Below are 14,279 nucleotides of genomic sequence, written 5' to 3'. Positions count from 1 at the left end.
GTTTTGACACATCCCTTGGTTGAGAAGTGCTGCAACATAGTGTTCAGCTTTGAAAGAGAAAAACCCTGTGGGTACAGTCCAGAATGAAACCGAATAATAAATCTCAAAAATAGTACTTTCGGAACAGTCAAGATTGCCAACGGAAGCTACACAGATGTCTTAAGTATTTGCATTCTAGTATTTAACTAGTCAAATCTATTTATGTCAGCCAGAAGACTGATGACCAAACATGGAAGATTTAGCAATCAGTCTAGATGTCCACATGAAAACAGAACCACTTGATATTTCAGGAATAATAAACTATTATGAACTCCAGAAGGAAGATCTCATTTTAAACAGGGAGAGTTTAGATATATTTCAGCTTTTGCTAGGAGATTTTTATCCAGGATTCATGGGCCTGGCACCTAATTAGTGATTTGTCTTAAACTCTTTTTTTTTTTTTTAAGATTTTATTTATTTATTCATGATAGAGAAAGAGAGAGAGAGAGAGAGAGAGTCAGAGACACAGGCAGAGGGAGAAGCAGGCTCCATGCCGGGAGCCCGACTCAGGACTCGATCCCGGGACTCCAGGATCATGCCCTGGGCCAAAGGCAGGCACTAAACCACTGAGCCACCCAGGAATCCCCTCTTAAACTCTTTTGTAATATGATAATGCATGTGATGAATTAAGGAAATATTTTCTACTGAGCAGAAGTAATGTCAAAATTAAGTTTTCAGGTTTTTTCAGAGATTCTGACTTTCTTTTTCCTTTACTGTGCTATGTTACAGAAATAGAACATCGATCAGTTAAAAAGGCTGGCATCGAGGTCCAGGAAATCAAAGGTTGGTCTCTTCTGACTCTGAAACCCAAGGCTATTTGTGCTGAATTCTTTCATGGCTCTTGATTTCACTTAAAAAATGATCAGACTAAAAACATAATATAATCTGGTAAATTATCCATAACTTCTACTGTGTACGGAGCCTTTAAACCTGTATGTTGCCACTGTTTTCTCTGATAAATGGAGTGGTAATAATGAGCTCAAACTCACCGATTTTGCTAGAAAGTGATTCTGTAACAAGTGGGCCAAAGACATTCAGGGAGAAAAAAAGTCACTTTTAGAAGTACGTTAATGTCAGGCAAGCAGAAAAATACCCTCCAGTATACTTGAAAAGGCCTTCCTTTAATGGGCTCTAGTCTAAATGAGTGAGTTACTATGATAGGGGCCTGAAAAGATGAGCTGCTCGCTAAACTCCAATCTTAGCACCATTCACTGCCAGCATAGACCGAGGGCTATCTAAGGATAAGGTACTCTAACAGGCTTAGGGGGAATGAAACTGTGTCTGACTTCAGGACACTTACAACCTATAAGGAGAGAGAGAGAGAGCGAGAGAGAGTGAGTGTGTGTGCGCGCACGCATGTGTGCATGTATGTGAATATACACAAGTAAGTATAGCTCTAGTATATAACAGTTGGGAATGGGAAATGGAATTTAGCTAGTAGTAAACAACCACTGGTTTTATTAGGAATCCCAGTCAAATTATTTTCTCCCTTCCTTAGGACCAGTGTATACGTGTACATGTTCTGCTATCGGCAGGGTTTTGATGTGGTCATGTGAAATTAAGAACTGACTAAAGGCACTCCTAATGTTTAAGTAGCAAAGTGATTCTGTTACTAGTTGCTTTACAGATGATTCACCTAGATATTCAGACCTAACCCTAGGCTTACTTGTTTTCCTTTTTCATGAAAGCAGGTGGAAAGAGATGCAAAGAAGCAAGAACCAAGAGGGAGTTTAGGGATTTTATGTAGGCAGATAAGAGAATATAGCCGGCTCAAGGTTGGAAGGGGTAAGATAATATTATACAATAAGTAAATAGCAATTGTTTGACATTTGTAGAGATTCAACCCAGGTGACTCTACTGAGTGGCATTCATGCCACAGCCCTATTGAAGAGTTCCTGATCCTTTATTTTTCTATGATTGTTACATACAGAACTATTGGTGAGTTGTTTGCTCTAAAGATATTGTTAGTAGTAATGGCTTTCATTTATGGAGCACAAACAATGAGCTGTACAAAAATGACTGAGTTAACAAATCCTTACACCAACCGTGTGATAATTGCTATTATCCCCCATTTTACATATGAGGAAATTGAGTATCAGAATTACTACTAAGATAGAAAGTGGTCGAGCCAAGTGTTAAGCCACAGCTGTCTGGCACCAAAGCCTGTGCTCTTAACCACTCTTCCTGTACTACTGAAGAGAAAGGAATATCACCAATCCATTTATCATAAATTCTTCCAAGAGATACAGGTTGGGGATGGTTCTAGTTTATTCTGAAATCTCTGGGATTTTGAAGTGGCCTCAGCCCATTTCTGTTTAAATAAATCCCACCAAAAAAAAAAAAAAAAATCCAGATTATACTGCTTGGCTCATTGAGAGCAGCTCAAGCACACTGATCTCTTCTTGCCTGGCCAATGGCCAATGAAGGATGAAAAATGCTCTCCCCAGGCCATTTCCTCTTTCCTCAGCACACATCACTGACTGCATTTGGTCAGAAAACCTCCCACCCTTGTGGTAGGATAGTAAATGTTATGAAATATCTTGTCATGACAGTCCCATGTTTTTTGTTTTTTTTTTTTTAAATTTTATTTATTTATTTATGATAGTCACACACACACACAGAGAGAGAGAGAGAGAGAGAGAGGCAGAGACATAGGCAGAGGGAGAAGCAGGCTCCATGCACCGGGAGCCCGACGTGGGATTCGATCCCGAGTCTCCAGGATCGCGCCCTGGGCCAAAGGCAGGCGCCAAACCGCTGCACCACCCAGGGATCCCGACAGTCCCATGTTAATAGGAATAGCCAAACGCAAATGAAGTCTCTCCTAGTCCATTTTGAACCCCTAGGACTCTCTTAAATCTTCCTTTTTTTTTCAAAGAGTATTTTCTTACTACAGAAAGGGAATATAAATCATGCTGAATCTCCAAAAGTTTGTCTTTTATCAAAATCTGGAAGCTTGATTCACACCACTTCTTACAAAAGAGAAGAAGAAACACCCCAGATTTAGCAACCTTATAAATTTCCAACTTTGAGTAACCTCTGATGATACTTGCCCCCACTGTGAATGGTTCTATAACTGATGAGTAAGAGCCGCGCTTTGGAACCAGTGTTGTGTTCACAGGGAGTTGCAGGGATAAGAGAATTTGTGATGATAAGAAACTTAGGAAAGGGATTTTCCAATAAAGTCGCTAAGCACAAAACAGGTATGCCGGTGTCCCACCAAAATCATAGCCTTCACCTCTCCCTCCCCAAAATAAAAGATGGTGATGGTAAACCAGTCTCAATAAAAGAAAAACTCTCCAGCCCAGTTAGCATCTTAGGCCCTATAGAGAACAACATGTTATAGGGGCAGCACAGTGCATTAAAAAGAAAGGAAGGAAGGGGGGAGGGAGGAAGGAAAGGAAAGGAAAAGAAGAAAGAAAGGAAGGAAGAAGAAAGGAAAGGAAGGAAGAAGAAAGGAAAGGAAAGGAAAGGAAAAGAAGGAAGAAGAAAAAGAGAAAAGAAAAATCTCATCGGTGCTAATTATATTTATTTCCAAGTATCTGTAGGGATACCAGTTTGAAGACATTTTTGTTTTAAATGGAATACATCTGGCACCTTACATGATAGAAAACACTCTATGAGGTGCCCTCTATCTTCCAGAAGCCCCCGCTTCTACCCGATGTTAGAACTTCTTCACCGCTCCTTCATCAGGGATGATCCAAATTAAAGAATTCAGAGTAAAAGTGGCAGAATTTGAATTATTAATGCTTTGGGTTTTTTTTTTTAAGATTTTATTTATTTATTCATTAGAGACACAGAGAGAGAGAGAGAGAGAGGCAGAGACAGAAGCAGGCTCCACGCAGGGGGCCCAATGTGGGACTTGATCCTGGGTCTCCAGGATCACACCCTGGGGCCAAAGGCGGCGCTAAACCGTTGAGCCACCCAGGCGTCCCTGAATTATTAATGCTTTTGAATGAAATTCATAGAGTCTTAAATCATAACTGTTTCCTCCACTTACAAAGTTTCCTCAGAAGGAACAACAGTATTCCTTTTTTTTAGACTGAGAAATTTAAATTTTGTATCCTGTTTCTTTAAAATGTAGAGTATCTTTTAAAATCTAAGCATACTTCAGTGAGTTCCAGAAGTGAGAATGTTCACGTATTTTTTTAGTGGATGACACTCACAGTCCCAGAAGGTGTATGGAATTCAGGGATTTCTAAAGTGCCGTGCGTGTATGTACCTTGGCGAGTTGATTACCTCGTTCTCAGCACACTCTCTGAAGGCTAAACTGATTCTGTTGGTTGGCTACCTACTTCCAAGTTCTTGTTTCCTTTTACTGGAGCCCAATCCTAGCTCTGCCTTATAAAGGAAACAAGATACGAGCTGGTACAGCCATCGTCTTTGGTGTAGGTAAACCCACTACATGACAGAAAATGCTGTGTAATTACCCCGGTTATAGTCACTTCAAATAGAAACAAATCCTTCCTTATGGCAACAAGTTCTTGTCTACCAATCCACATCTTTGGTCTATTTTTTTATTTTTTTTTTTAATTTTTGGGTGGGTTTTTTTGGTCTTTTATTCTATCCTTATGTATTGTTATTTTCCTACTTAAATATAGAAGGAGCTTAAATAAAACAGAACAATTTACATATCTCTTCCACAGTAATGAAGAAAAAGACAGGACAGTGGGCAGGAAAAGTAAGAATCATACATTCCTCTTGGAAACAGATGTAGACAGGTTAAATTTGAACCATCTATATCTATCAACCAATCCATTTCCTTCTCTCCTGAAGTTTGAAGAGCCACTCCAGTGGACAGAGAAGAGGAATGATGGTCTTAACCATAGTACAGGGAAGGAAATGAGGACTATGAGGTCATCTGTAAAATGGTGATACTAATAGTGCCTACTCATAGGCTTGGTGTAATGATCAAGTGAGCACACTGCCTGAAACAACACAAGTGCTCAGGAGATATGACTGAGACCATGAAGGAAGCTGGCTCAGAACATGGAAGCAAAAAGCTGGGACCTGCCATTCGTGTGCATCACAATTTGTGTTTATAGTATCTTAAGTAATTTGAGAAATGCTTCCTTGGAGAAGTGTCCAGCAAGCCACTAAGCTGTGCCCATGCATATTAACCAGAGATTTTCCTGATTGTGTTAGACCACCTATTCCTGCCATTTGGTCAAAGTTTCCCTGAGGCCATATGATTCACTCTGTATTAGGGGGCAGGAGAGTACACCAAGAAATTGAAGTTCTTCTAGAAACCTTGTGAGCCTTTTGGCAAACATTTGATTGCAACTTGTAGCCTTTGCACTCTAGGGTTTTTGTACACCTACACATATGTGCTTCTGGAGGGCAAGAATGTCTCAAGGCTCAAACTCATTTTCAAGTCTGTAGTTATTAAGATCCCTGAAGCAGCTTATATGGTTTCATTATCTCGGTTCGCAAAATGCCACTTGAGGGCTAATATCTACCCAATACCGGGATCCCTGGGTGGCGCAGCGGTTTAGCGCCTGCCTTTGGCCCAGGGCGCGATCCTGGAGACCCGGGATCGAGTCCCACATCAGGCTCCCGGTGCATGGAGCCTGCTTCCCCCTCTGCCTGTGTCTCTGCCTCTCTCTCTCTCCCCCTCTGTGACTATCATAAATAAATAAAAATTAATAAAAAAAAAATTTACCCAATACCAGTCAATATCAGAGAACTGTTCTATAAGCTGTTTTCATCAACAACAAAATGATATACAGTGCACATCCACGTACACTTAATGGCTTGCTGGGAACTGTATAAAAAGAACCTGAAAAGAACGCAGTTCTTTTCCCAGTTTGTAATACTGGAATTAATGCATGCAACTATGCATGTGATGTACCATTGAACGTTAACAGGATTCAAAAACTAAATATTAAAAAAAAAAACCTAAATATTCAAAACATACTTAGCACCTTCTGTATAATAAACATTTACACTCAACAATTTTATGAAGGAGATGTTTATTTTTACCATCACGGTTCTAAAGATGAGGTTCTTAAGGCCCAGATCATTTAAGTAACTTGCCCAAAGTTATACAGCTAGTTCTATAGGAGAACTGGGATTTTAGCCCAGATTCATTTGATGCCAGTATGCACACCAGTTCCTTTGCCCTGTACCATGCTGCCTGGGTATTTTAACTTTTAAAAAAAAATGCAGGAGGAGGCTATATATTTTTGGCAGAACTATAGCTCAAGAGGGAATAAAGGGCAGAGTCAAAGAAAAACAATGTAAAGGTACGAAACCACTGGATGGAAATAATTAATCACAACAGTAACTGTAGCTTGGTAGATCCAGATATTGAAATGTGAACCCCACATGCACTGAAACTCAACAAGTTCTTCATGAGCAGTTGTTGATTTGCCTGGGTAGGGGTGGGTGGGGTGGTTTTGGAGTCGTTGAGTCAGTTGAATATTGTGAACTCTTTTTTTCTCTGAAGAATCCGAGGCAGTTGTTGAAACCAAAATGGAGAACAAACCCGCCTCCACAGAGTTGCAGAAGATGCAAGAGAAACAGAAACTGATCAAAGAGCCGGGCTTGGGAGTGCCCATTGTTCTCATTACAACCCTTCTGGTTATCCCGGTGGTTGTCCTGCTGGCCATTGCCTTATATATTCGGTGGAAAAAATCAAAGGCCTTTGGAGGCAAGTAAAATGAGCCCCTTGAACTTGGAACCTACCTTTGAAAGAGTGTTTGGCCTGATTATCCTCAAAGTTTTGTCATGATTTTTTTCAGTGTTTTTTTTTTTTTTTTAAGTGCTCTCTGCCTTTTTTTGGTGTTACTGTGTATGTTCCATATATTGTCTATAATTAGTATCACAGTGGAAAAAGATATATGAAGCCTCAGAAATTTGGATAGTTACATTAAAAAAATACAACCTTTAATACTGCCTTTTATCAATTGGCATAAGCCCAGTTAATATCTCCATACAAAACGGTATAGATAAAGTAGGCAGTATAAACTAGGTCAGGAGGAGGAGATCCTTGATGTTAGAAACCAGCTCACTCGTCAAAATACTTGGGTCAGTTATTTGGGAGTTATATTTTCCCCTCCTAGTCCTGGCTCAGCTCTTAGCTACATGACCTTGGGCAAGTTACTTAATCTCCCCAAGACACAGTTTCCTCATCTATAGAGTTGGGCATAAAATACTCACAGGGTTGTGTGAGAATTAAACGAAATAATAAACATAAAGCATTTATCACAGTAGCTGCCACATAGTACGTGCTCAGTTAATACCACCCATCACTCTGAGGAACAATCATTGGTGATAAAGTAATACAAGTCATAAGAAGTCGGAGAGGATACTTGTCTTAAACCTCAACTTTCTTAGGAAAGCAACTATTTCTATAATAGATCATTGGGTAGTGTTTAAGTAGTCACAACTTTTTGTGAAGCCATCAGCCTTCCTTTAGCAGGCAAGGCAAGGTACAGTAATGGAGTCAGTATTTTATCAAATCATTATTGTAATGGACCCAGGAGCTGAGTTCCTTTCAAGACATTCACATAAAAGAAGAAATAATCTAACCCGTGACTCTCACCTCTCAGGAGCAGTCCCTTGGCTGGGTCCCCAGGTCCTAAGGCAAGAGTCCACAGCTGCGTCTGGGAAGGAATCCATGGGCCAGGGTGGGAGGCAGCATTTGATCAAGAAATAGCATCTGATTCTGTTTCAGGCCAAGGCGGCCATGGCAGGGATTCAGTGCCCATGGCAAAGCCCTGACACAGAAAAGGACACAGAAATATAAAACAGAGGATTCCATTTAATAAGTTGTGAAAGGGAATTTTTCTAGGGCTGGTTTGCTTTTGATCTGCAATCGATAAAGCTCTGCAAAAAATACCGTAAACTCTTCAAAAAAGAACTTTTGAGCCCCTGTTATAGGCATGGAACTGTGGTAATAAGCAGGGGCAAAGGGTAACACAGCCATTGTCTACCTGGAGTTAGAGGAAAGCTTCAAAAAGCAGGAGTCTTTCATGTATGCTTGTTTACTGATGTATCCTCAGCACAAGTAACAGTTCCCGGCCCTAGGGATTTGATAAATAGTTGTTGGGAAAATGACTGAATGAATAAATGGAGCTTCCATAATAGGTGACACATAATGAAAGAGATGACATATCAACGTAACAGTAGAGGGTGGTTTAAGTGCAGTGATAAATACACAGGTTATCAAGAACACATGGGGTTGGGGGTTGGGGGGGGCAGAGGGGAGATGGGAGGGCAGGCAGCAGGAATGTTGGTAATCCACCCACGCTGGGAGGAGTGGCTGGGGAGTCAAAAAGTCTCTCCTGTTTGCTGTTAAGCACATGTGACGTGGCGCCATTAGAGAACCCCGAGTTTACGGGAAGGTGTTAGGAAGGCAGAGACCTAGGTCACACCGTATGAAATTACCATTATTCAATCATGTGTAATTTAGGAAAATAGCAGTGTTATGTGGTTCTCTCTAATGCATTTGATTCTAAAAGTAGACCAGCCTCTCACCCATTTTCAGCATTTGTTCTGGATTGCTCTTGTCTGCTGCATGAGGATTTTTAGTCAACCTCATAAAAGACCTTCCATATTTACTCAACACGTGCAGCTATTTCGTGTCAGCTCCACGTCAGACACTGTGCTAGGCACAGGAGATAAGAGGTCAACTAAGGAAGGTCCCACATCCTCATAGAACTTACAGTCTGGTTTGTTGGCCTTCCAACGCCCTCCCTAGATCCTTCCCTTCTTGCCTATTTCTCTCCACACTGACTCTCCTACCTTTCCTCTCTCATCTGCTTGCTAGCTTTTCTCACGATGCTGTCTCCACTCCTGGTCAGAGGCCCTGGGAGAGCCCCAAGCCTCACTTCCATGACCATAACCCTGAGGCGAGTAGCCTTCAAGGGAAGACAAAAAGTGCAGAGAGCTATAGAGCAAAGGGGAGAAAATAAAGCCCACTGGGAGTTCTGCCTCCCGAATAAAGAAAGAAAGTCCGACCTTCATGGAGATGGGCAGCACCATGGTGAGAATGTGGGTCACCTTTATGACTGAAGATATCCAGCATTTCAGGTCCTTTAGTCAAGTCTTATACAAAAGAGAAGTGATCTACGTGAATCCAAAGCTTTCTCAATTAATTCTTAATAGAAAGACTAAAATCCAAAACAAAAACTCTTAAATTATGAATAACCAGAGCTTCCAGATGATTTCAAATTTTTGGCAGTTTAATTTTGTCCTAATAAAGATAACTGATACTTACCGGCCACTTACTGCGGATGTACCAGGTGCACTGTTCTCAGCACATCCCATGCAGTCTCCCATCTAAACCTTGCAGATAGGTAGGGATTGCCACTGGTCACTCTTTTCTCTAAATGAGGCTCAGAGAAGCAACTTATTATTGAGATTGCCCCACCTGTAAGAGACACGGGCAGGACTCAAACCCAGCTCTGGCCCTCAGATACATCACAAGAATCTATTGCCTCCTTTTCTCCTTAGAACTGCATTCAGACAAGATCCAGGCCTTGTTTTTGATCATTTATGAATTCCTGATTTTGTACTGAAAATTGAGCCCATGGTTGAGGAGGGTGATTGGGACTTGTTTTGAAATGTGCCATCTTTCTCTAGCAGATTCTGAACACAAACTTGAGGCAAGTTCAGGAAGAGTGCTCGGAAGACTTAGAGGTATGCCTGTGACCTTCCAGAATCCTTCACATTTGGCTCCAAGCCCACACACGCTCATGTCCTTTACAGAACAAAGAGATATTTCTTATTTTCTCTCTGAAAATGAAATCCCTCACGTGCGGCGCAGCGTTAAGAGAATACAAACCATAAACTAAACCGAAGTGTCAATCTAGCAGCCGATTTCCCAGTTTCGTTTTTTTTTCTGCTTTGCCTTTCTGTATTATCTAATTCTCTTCCCCTGCCTTTTCTCTGGCTTCATTTGTCTTCAGTAAATTTTCTGCCACTCGGTCGGCCTGTCAGTACTTGTCATAGTGAAGATGACCTTTTCATCTAGTCATTGAAATGAAGAGCCCCTTGAGGGATGCCAGTTCCAGAGAGCCTGGAAAAAAAGCAGGAGCTGAAAAGCGAATCTGAAATAATCCTACAGAAACACATAATCCCGGGGAGCTTTTTTTTCTTACTTATTTAAATAAATGTGTGGAGTCATAGCTGACTCTGGAGAAGTATCTCTCTCTCTCACTTTTTTTTTTTTTCCCTAAATCTACCCTTTGGCATCACAACTTCTAATTTGTTTACCAGTTAAGAATTTACAGGGAGACGGAGAATCATTTGTGCAAAACTTTACCTGAGTCCTGTGTCATTGTGTGCTTTCTTCAGGAAAGGGCAGTGGAGGCTTAAACCTTGGAAACTTCTTTGCAAGCCGGAAGGGCTACAGCCGAAAAGGGTTTGACCGCCTTAGCACGGAGGGAAGTGACCAAGAGAAAGATGAGGATGATGGAAGCGAATCAGAAGAGGAGTACTCAGCACCCCTGCCTGCAGCCTCAGCTTCTTCCTCCTGAAAACCGGGCTTTGATTTAGGTTGATGAGAATTTCCAAGAATGCCAGATACCTTTCCCTTTAGCACGTTTAGAGTTTTGCGTATTTAATTGTAAACTGTACTAGTCTATGTGGGACTGTACACGTTTTATTTCCTTTGTTTCGATTTAGTTGGCTTCTGTTTCTAGGTGAGGAGTTTCTTAAAAGTTCATAACAGTGCCATTGTCTTTCTATGAACATAGACTAGAGAAACAGTCCTCTTCTTCCATCACACTACTAATCTAATGATGGAAGGTTTGCTCATTTACATTTTCGAGACTCTTCTGTAGATGTAAATAACCTCCTCTGCTTGAACACAGTATTTTCCCCATAGCACTTCATTGCTGATGTCTGTCTTTGGTGCCTTTCCTGGTCAGCATTCTCAGCCTGTGGCAGTAAAGAGAAACTTTGTGCTGCGTGAGGACAAAGCTGCTAAATCTCCTTCTATTTTTTTAAAATCACTAACATTATATTGCGACGAGGGAAAGAAAAAAAAAAGTCTCTATTTAAATTTGTTTTTTTAAAATTTTCCTCTTCAGTTGGTGTGTTTTTGGGATGTCTTATTTTTAGATGGTTACACTGTTAGAACACTATTTTCAGAACCTGAATGTAATTTGTGTAATAAAGTGTTTTCAGAGCATTAGCTGTTAGAGTGTATTTTGCAATTTTTGCATATTTGCACGGTTTTGTAGACAACTTTTGTAATAATTACACAGACCACAGGTACAGTGAGAACTACTCAATGTCTTCAAAGGAAAGAAATGTATTAAAATGAAGGTGATATTTTGTGATGTAGCTGATATAAATTAAAAGCCAGCATCAGACTTTACATACATGTGTAAAACCAGGCTCTCTTTTAAAATTCAAAGAGACTTTTTGCCTGTACATCAATCAGGAGGTAAATAATTTAATAAAAGGTGATCTAGGGGATCCCTGGGTGGCTCAGTGGTTTGGCGCCTGCCTTCGGCTCAGGGCATGATCCTGGAGATCCAGGATCAAGTCCTACATCGGGCTTCCTGCATGGAGCCTTCTTTTCCCTCTGCCTGTGTCTCTGCCTTTCTCTCTCTCTCTCTCTCTCTCTCTCTGTGTGTCTCTCATGAATAAATGAAATCTTTAAAAAATAAAATAAAAATAAAAAATAAAAGGTGACCGGGATCCCTGGGTGGCGCAGCGGTTTGGCGCCTGCCTTTGGCCCAGGGCGTGATCCTGGAGACCCGGGATCGAATCCCACGTCGGGCTCCCGGTGCATGGAGCCTGCTTCTCCCTCTGCCTGTGTCTCTGCCTCTCTCTCTATCTCTCTGTGACTATCATAAATAAATAAAAATTAAAAAAAAAAAACTTAAAAAAAATAAAAATAAAAGGTGACCTAGCTAAGAGGAAACCTTTGTCTCAAATTATGTATGCAAAAAAGTCCCATAAGTCTAGGTTAGTGCTAATTGTTTTTTTTTTTTTTAAGAATGTCATTCAGATTCCCAAGTATTCATAGGAATGCTCAGCTTACAGTGACTACAAATTGCTTTTATAACACCTTTTCTCATAATCCATCTAGGCAGTTTAGTAACCGATAACTTTCCTTTATATGATAATCAGACCCTAGAACCCCTTCTTCAAAATGCCTACTTGCAATTCAGGCATCTCAGTATGTGGCTTGGTAGAGATCTAATTGACCAATCATGACAACAATACAGAGTGCTTTGCAAAAAAGCGTATTAATTAGGATGTCTTTCAGCTATGTTATTTTTAAAAATCTAACTTAGCCTAGATTTTTGTCCCCTCATAATTGATACCAAAGATGATCTGATTGAAATATTTGTCACTTCCCATGTATTCACCTTCTTGTTAAAGCTTACTTTGGGCATCCTCCCCAAGTGGAAACTTCACCCTTTTTTCATTCCTATTATCTTCCTTCTCAAATGAGAAATACATTTTCCTGCCTTGACCACTCCTTTATGCCCCTTTCAATACATCAGTGGTAAATATGTAAATATAGAATGACAACACTATTCTGAGGTATATGTGCCTGTTCATTGTATCACACATATTTTTATTTTAACATGAGAATTAGTCCAGTACCCCCAAGATACATGTTCCAAAGGTTGACTTTGATGCTATTCAAGTGTGCTTCCACTGAGGAAATTAGTTGACTTGCCCTACGGTCATCCTTTGTGGTGCAATATTTGACCATCTGCTCCCAGTGGCTACTTTTTAAAATGTTATCTACACCTAATCTTGTTCCTAAACAGTTTATAGTGACTTAAGTGGATGCATAAAATGAATAAAAATGATAAGTCATGAGGAGGTGAAAAAGAAAAAGGAAGAACAAAGATAAAAATGAAAATATTAATACAGAAGTATTTCCTATTAACACCTGCTCAGGGAGAGAATTTGGCTCTAAACTTTCTAGCAGCTCGTTAAATAAAACTTTGTTACATAATTCATGAGTCTGTTAAACATTTAGAATTTCTAATTTTAAGGCCAGAAAAACTTGCCCCCAAGTACCTTTTGAAAGCAGCAAGATGTCATTAAAGTCTTCAACAAAGCCATAGAGTAGACGAATACATTTTGCAGGTCTGTTTTTACATATGTCACTCAATATAGCATGAAGCATTTTATGCCTAATATAAACAAATGGCATGATTGGAAATGAAGATTCAAAAAAAGAAAATCTGCAGGGGCGTTACAATCCTGTCCTACTACACTACCCTTATCCTACTAACGTTTAATTAAAGATGGTTAGACGAGAAATGAATGAACTGCATCTGCCTGCAAGCAGGATCTCTGCTGATTATTGTTCTTAGCTGAACTTCACTTATTGAGACCCTTACGGATTGCACTGCCTGGGAAACGCCTAAGGAAGTGGACCCCATCCCTGGCTTCAGACCAGAATCATCTGGAGACTTTAAGAAAAAAATGGGCATTCCTTCCAGATACCCTGATTTTGTTGACTTCGAGTAGGATATTGGCATAGGTCATGCTTTTTCATTTCTTAGGTAATTCTAATGCACATCGAGAATTGAAAACCACTGTCTTTGAGAATGGCTATTCTACTCTGCCAATTTCTATGAGTAGACAGCTAAATTTTCACACAAATTATGGTTTATAGATGTTTGGAGAGAGAAGATAGGGTCTGAAGTATCTTAATTTGACCATTAGGACCAAGATCTGAAGTGCCTTAATTATTCAATGTTTTAAATTGGATAATTAAGATAGGCATAATTGACTTATTAAAAAGGCAAAGACAAACAGCTGGGCTTTGATTTTTTTTTACATTAATTTATCTAGAGAGTATTATTTGGGAGGTAAAAGAATAGCACTGTCATTTACTGAGTTAGCCCTGAATTACCATATCCATAAAATCTTTCGTTCTAAACTTGCTTCTTAGTTTATTAAATTAGCATTTTCTTTTTCAAAATTCCCATGCATTTTTAAACTCTCTCTCGAATGCTATATAAATTGAGTATTTAAGTAGCTAAATGACAAGGGAAGTCATAGACTACGTTTTGGGGCTTATTCCCCAGACTGTCATCTACAGTCTGGGATTAACTCAAAGTTGATGCCCAAGTTGATGTTGCCTATAGCATACATCTCAGACTTCAGTGAATATAAGTATCAAATGTGAATATTCTTAGAGGACTAACTCTTGGTCTCATTCCCAGAGTTTCTGATTCACTACATTAGGTGGGGCCTATATCTCTGCATTTTTAAGAAGCACACCTGGTGATTTGGACCCAGGTGTTCCATGA

General features: G+C 40.0%; 1 protein-coding gene across 18 annotated transcripts in view; it reads left to right on the top strand.

Moving 5' to 3' along the window:
- Positions 1-11,179, top strand: part of PAM (peptidylglycine alpha-amidating monooxygenase) — a 274,294-nt gene extending 263,115 nt beyond the window's left edge. For 8 of the 18 annotated variants that reach the window (XM_072736674.1, XM_072736671.1, XM_072736676.1 and 5 more), the window contains 4 exons: positions 769-822; positions 6,485-6,688; positions 9,625-9,681; positions 10,339-11,179. In XM_072736674.1, coding sequence (XP_072592775.1) covers positions 769-822; positions 6,485-6,688; positions 9,625-9,681; positions 10,339-10,520 — 497 coding nt within the window. In that variant the 3' untranslated portion in view covers positions 10,521-11,179. The remainder of the gene's footprint in view (positions 1-768; positions 823-6,484; positions 6,689-9,624; positions 9,682-10,338) is intronic. The other 10 variants (XM_072736672.1, XM_072736666.1, XM_072736681.1 and 7 more) reach the window with 5 other exon arrangements.
- The last annotated feature ends 3,100 nt before the right edge of the window (positions 11,180-14,279 follow it).

The sequence above is a fragment of the Vulpes vulpes genome, chromosome 14 (genome assembly GCF_048418805.1).
Source record: "Vulpes vulpes isolate BD-2025 chromosome 14, VulVul3, whole genome shotgun sequence".
Classification (NCBI taxonomy): domain Eukaryota; kingdom Metazoa; phylum Chordata; class Mammalia; order Carnivora; family Canidae; genus Vulpes; species Vulpes vulpes.
Note: the sequence above shows the minus strand (reverse complement) of the source record. Positions and strands in the feature narration are given on the sequence as shown.